This window comes from Nicotiana tomentosiformis, chromosome 4 (genome assembly GCF_000390325.3).
Source record: "Nicotiana tomentosiformis chromosome 4, ASM39032v3, whole genome shotgun sequence".
NCBI lineage: Eukaryota > Viridiplantae > Streptophyta > Magnoliopsida > Solanales > Solanaceae > Nicotiana > Nicotiana tomentosiformis.
The window spans coordinates 107374524-107381065 of NC_090815.1; the positions used below are offsets into that span (position 1 = coordinate 107374524).

Sequence of the window (6542 nt, forward strand, 5' to 3'; positions counted from 1 at the left end):
GGTATAAACTTCATAATGGACATCGTACAAATAATGCTGCCAAATTCTTCTCACGTACCTTTAACTGTATGGATGCATAGGCAATCACCCTACCATCTTGCATCAGCACTGCACCGAGACCAATACACGTCGCATCACAATACACAGTATAAGATCATGAACCTATAGGCAACATCAATACTAGGGATGTAGTCAAAGCTGTCTTGAGCTTCTGAAAGCTCTCTTCACACTCATCCGACCACCTGAACAGAGCACCATTCTGGGTCAATTTAGTCAAAGGCGATGCAATAGATGAGAAACCCTCCACAAAGCGACGATAATAACTAGCCAAGCCAAGAAAACTCTGAATCTCAGTAGCTGAAGATGGTCTGGGCCAACTCTGAACTGCTTCTTTTTTCTTCGGATCCACCTTAATTCCTTCACTGGACACTATGTGTCCCAAGATTGCCACCGAACTAAGCCAGAACTCACACTTAGAGAATTGAACATACAGTCTCTCATCTCTCAGCCTCTGTAATACAATACCCAAGTGCTGAGCATGCTTCTCCTAGCTACATGAGTACACCAGGATATCATCAACATATAGCTGGAATACATTATTCATCAAGTGCATAAATATTGTTGGGGTGTTGGTCAGCCCAAAAGACATCACGAGAAATTCATAGTGACCGTAACAGGTCCTGAATGTTGTCTTTAGAATATCCGAATCCCGAATTTTCAACTGGTGATACCCGGATTTCAAATCAATTTTAGAGAATACCTTCGCTCCCTGAAGCTGGTCAAATAGATCATCAATACGCGTCAAAGGATACTTGTTCTTGATCATAACTTTGTTCAACTACCTGTAGTCGATGCACATCCGTATAGTACCATCTTTTTTCCCCCAAATAGAACCGGTGCACCCCAAGGTGACACACTAGGCCTAATAAACCCTTTATCAAGATGTTCATGAAGTTTCTCTTTCAATTCTTTCAACTCAGCTGGTGCCATATGATACGGAGGAATAGAAATGGGCTGAATGCCCGGCACCAAGTCAATACCGAAATCAATATCCCTATCGGGTGGCATACCCGGCAGGTTTGCAGGAAATGCATTCGGAAAGTCTCGCACTACCGGTACTGAATCAATAGTAGGAGTATATGCATCAACATCTCTCACAAAGGCCAAATATGACAATCACCCCTTCCCAACCATACGTTGGGCCTTCAAATAAGAAATTACCTTGCCAGGAACATAATCTAGAGAACCTCTCTATTCGACCTTCGACAAACCCGGCATCACCAATGTTACAGTCTTTGCGTGACAGTCCAGAATAGCATGACATGGAGACAACCAATCCATACCCAAGATTACATCAAAATCAACCATACTAAGCAATAAGAGATCAACTCTAGTATCTAGTCGCCCAATAGTTACCATACATGACCGATACACACAATCCACAATAATAGTATCACCCGCCGGCATAGATATGCGAACATGTGAAACTAAGGACTCACGAGGCATATCCAGATAATGAGTAAAGTATGATGATACATACGAATAAGTAGAACCAGGGTCAAATAATATAGAAGCTTCCCTATGGCACACTAAGACAATACATGTGATCACTGCATCTGAAGCAACGACATTTGGCCTAGCAGGAAAAGCATAGAATCAGGTCTGACCGCCACCTGATCGGCCTCCCCCTCTTGGGCGATCCCTAACTGGCTAAGCCCCACCCCGAGCTAGCTGGGTGGGTGGTGCAACTGCTGGTACTGGTGTCATTGGCCGAGAACTCTACTTGGAGCCTGACTCAACAGCCTAGGACAATCTCTCTTGAAATGACCAAATTCTCCGCACTCGAAACAACCCCTCCTCTAACGGAACTGCTGCTCCCGATAACCTGAGGAATTACCTGTGGAAGCCTGAGCGGACGAGGCATGGTGAGAACTCTGTGCTGGTAGTGCACTAAATGAAGATTGACCTGAGTGAGCACTATAAGAACCGTGGCTAGCAGATGCACCACGATGAGCTGGATGAGTCGTGTGAGCGGGCCTATAAGGACAACCCCTGCTGTGGTAGGATTGTCCCCCAGAAGGTACCCCACCGAAACCGCCCGAACCTCGAGGCCTCTTGGCTTCCCTATCACTACACTCCTGGCTACGGACCACCTCTATCTGTCGCGTAATGTCAACCACCTCGTCAAAAGTGGCACCAGATACACTCTCCCTAGTCATAAGCAATCGCAACTGATACGTGAGGCCATCAATGAACCTCCTAATCCTCTCCCTATTTGTGGGAATCAACCAAACTGCATGACGAGCCAACTCAGAAAACCTTATCTTGTATTGGGTCATAGACATGCCATCCTACTGAAGCTGCTCAAACTGTCTGCACAGCTCCTCCTTGTGAGACTGCGGCATGAACTTCTCCAAAACGAGAACAGAGAACTCTTGCCATGTACATGGCACTGCACCAACCGGTCAGCGCCTCTCATAAGCCTCCCAATAGCTTAAGGCAGCCCTAAAAAACTGAAAAGTAGTGAACGAGACCCACTGGTCTCCAGAATACCCGCTGTCCGAAGTATCCGCTGGCACTTATCCAGAAAACACTGAGCATCCTCTGACTCAGCACTACTAAATAATGGAGGTCGAAGCCTCCCAAATCTCTCATGTCTCCTCTGCTCATCATCTGCCATAAAAGGGACTACCGGGGCCTGAGCAGTTGCAGCTGGTTGGGCTGATATTGCCCCCGGTATCTAAAGTGTCACGCCCCAACCTTGGGGAGCACGACCGCCGCTCAACCGAGTGAACCCGGCCGAGCAATCCTGTTAGATACTTTCTACCTAACTCACCCATGATCAAGAGACGACATGATTTTTTTAATTATACAGTAGGAAGATCATATATACAATACTAAATCATCTCATCGGTTACATTATTTTTAAGTTTCAAGATACACACATTCATATGATTCGAGTGGAACAAGAGACCAAAACACAACATAATCAGTTTGACTTTTCTAGCACCCATGTACAACCCACATAGTGTCTACGGAGCCTCTAAAAGATACAAAAGAGTGTTATGATAGTGCCAGCAACAAAGCCCCGGCTACACCTCAAACCATGATAATAATATGAACAAAAGATACAATACATGACCCCGGGATAAAGTGGGGCTCACCAAGTCTGTTTGGGAGAGGATGTACCACTATCGCTGATCAACACTGTTTGCTATGGAACCACCTGCATCCATTTAAAGATACAACGCCCCCGGAAAAAGGGACATTAGTACTGTCGAATAGTACTAGTATGTAAAACTAAACACCATCTCAATAGAATGAATAATAATACAAGGGGGAAACAGTCATGAGTTCAATAAGAGCTTCAACAACACTAAAACATCAAGTAAGGATCACATAAGTTCTCAAGTCAATTTCGATATTATTAGGTTGGGTGATCATTATTGTCGATATACCATAATTCACAATACCACCGTATTCTTACACGGAGTCCGATCATGACCCGATCTGCTAGGTCGTCTCATTTGAGACATCAACCATAACCACAATTTCAATTATCATTTCCAGCATAGTCACCACCATGTGTGTGGCACGGCGTTCGATCACGTCCCGATAGTCTAGTCAATAATCAATCATCTCACTTCATACTTCTTTCACATCTTTTCAATTCATTGGCATGAGTGGCCTCAATTATAAAGTCATTCTTGGCACTTGGTCGTATTTCATAATCCCAGTTTCCCCTTTCCACATTCAAACATCATTATTATCATCAACAACAATAAGGCCTACAATTTAAGGCATTAGTACACATATGAGCAATTTGGGAGTCCTAAGAAGATAGAGGCTTTTCATACAATTTGGCATAACAATATTTATTCGATCTTGACATGAAGTCTTAACATTCCTAACACATATTCCACATTTTGAACACGTCCTCAAATGGCAAGATGAAATGATGAAGTATTTAGAATAAATATTGAACATACATCCTTCAACGCAACCACATTAGGAATAGCCAATTAAATAATGATCAATTTGGGACTTACACCAATTACATGAACACTGTGGGATTCGATTCTAAGAAGAAGGGGGTTTAGCCTACATACCTCAATTGAGCTTCCTTTAAACTCTAAAATGTTCCATAATTCTTAGCACTTCGATCTATTTTAGAAATATAACAAGTTGGACCAAAATTAGGAAGATGGTCATGATTCTAGCTCATTTGAGCACATTATCAAACACTAGGTGTGCATTAATGTTTTTAAGGCCCTTTTAGGAAATATTCTATCATTCCTTTTCCCCATTCTCTACCATTTGTTTATCTCACAACCTTCCCACATACTTCAAGAATAGATGCATGCAAGATAACAACCCACACACCTAATAATTTTCTTTCTAATTATTCTCTTTTTAGTTGATTCTCGAAACTAAGAGCTAGGGCGTAGATTTTTACCTTTAATATGAGGAATTTCTTGATAATCTTCAAGGATTGAGCAAAAATGTTTGGATATTAGTTTGAAGGTTACTTCCCCACTCTAAGAACTCTTTCTCACTCTAAAAATATCAGAAATATTTCAACTCTTGGAACCTCTTTTCACAAGGATCTGACCATTAGAACTTAATTGCTTTACGAGTCAATTTAGTCAATGGAGAGGCAAGAGTAGACAACCCCTCCATAAACTTCCTGTAATACCCTGCTAAGCCCAAGAAACTGCGAATCTCGGTTGGTGTTGTAGGTCTAGGCCAATTCTTCACCTCTGCAATCTTTTGAGGATCAGACTTACTTCCTTCTCTAGAGACAACATGACCCAAGAATGTGACAGATTCTATCCAAAATTCACATTTTGAAAATTTCACATACAATTGATGTTGATGAAGAGTCAAAACTGCCTTGAGATGATCTGCATGGTCCTCTCGACCTTGTGAATACACAAGAATATCGTCAATGAACACTATCACAAAAGAATCGAGAAAAGTCTTGAAAACCCGATTCATAAGATCCATGAAAGCTGCCAGGGCATTTGTTAGTCCAAAAGATATTACCAGAAATTCAAAGTGCCTATACCGGGTCCTGAAAGTTATTTTCTGAATATCCTGCTCCCTGATGTTTAATTGGTGGTACTCGGACCGTAAATCAGTTTTGGGGAAGTACCTAGCACCTTGTAACGGATCAAACAAATCATCTATTCTTGGTAATGGGTACTTGTTTTTGATTGTGACTTTGTTGAGCTGCCGGTAGTCAATACACATCCTCAGTGATCCATCTTTCTTCCTCACAAAGAGAACCGGTGCAACCCATGGTGACACACTCGGTTGGATGAAACCCTTCTCTAATAAATCCTTCAATTGTTCCTTTAGCTCCTTCAATTCTGCTGGTGCCATCCTGTAGGGCAGAATAGATATAGGCTGCATGCCTGGCATCACATCAATCCCAAAATCAATTTCCCTATCTGGCAGAATCCTAGGGAGCTCATCAGGAAAGACCTCCGAAAATTCATTTACCACTGGCACAGACTCGAGTGTAGGTGCCTCAGCATCGGTGTCTGTAACCCGAACCAAATGATAGATACATCCCTTATTAATCATCTTCGTGGCCTTAAGGTACGAAATAAACGTACCTTTTTGCATCACATTATCCCCCTTCCAATCAACAACTAGCTCACTTGGAAATTCAAACCTCACAGTTCTAGTTCGACAATCGAGCTTGGAAAAGCATGAATAAAGCCAATCAATTCCCATAATTACATCAAAATCGACCATCCCTAATTCAATGAGATCGGCCACGGTGTCCCGACTACGTACCGTGACAACACAACCCCTATAAACTCGTGCAGCCATAATAGACTCGCCAACCGAAGTAGATACAGAGAACGACGCAGGAAGCTATTCCGGTTCTATCCCAAATTCCATAGCAACATAAGGGTTAACATAGGACAAGGTGGAACCGGGATCAATAAGAGCATATATGTCATGAGATTGGACAGTCAATATACCTGTGACAACATATGGAGAAACGCCTACACTCTGGCGACCACTCATAGCATAGAAACGGTTGAGTCCTCCTGAACTCTGTGCACCACCCCTAGCTGCACCATGCCCTGCTGGTGATGGAGTGCCTCGAGCTGGAGGGGGTGCTGAAGTTGTAGCAGCTGTAGAACTAGATGGTTGTGTTGTGCCCCTGCCCGCACCTTGGCGGGATGAACGACACTCCATCTGAATATGACCCCTCAATCCGCACCTGTAACATATGGGTAGGTCCATGTAGCAGATCCCCAAGTGCATCTTCCCATACTTGGGGCATGGGGGCCCCCACTGCTGCTGGAATCTCCCTCTTGATCGGCCCTGTTGGTAGGGTCCCCTGCTGCCCTGATTGGGCCTGAAATGACTCCCTTGCTGCTGATTGGGCCCTGCTGGCAGTGCACTGGCTGAAGACTGAGCAAAAGACTGGGATGGCCCTGATCACCCTCCCCTAAATGTTGATCTTCCCCCACCAAATGACTCCCAAAGTTGCCCGCGGACTGGGCCTTGCTGGTACCCTC

General features: G+C 43.7%; 1 protein-coding gene across 1 annotated transcript; it reads right to left on the reverse strand.

The window, feature by feature from the left end:
- Positions 1-1859: 1859 nt before the first annotated feature.
- LOC138910301 (uncharacterized) lies at positions 1860-2339 on the reverse strand. The gene has a single exon (XM_070201531.1). The coding sequence runs from the start codon at positions 2337-2339 to the stop codon at positions 1860-1862; it is 480 nt and encodes a 159-aa protein (XP_070057632.1).
- Between the last annotated feature and the right edge of the window lie 4203 nt (positions 2340-6542).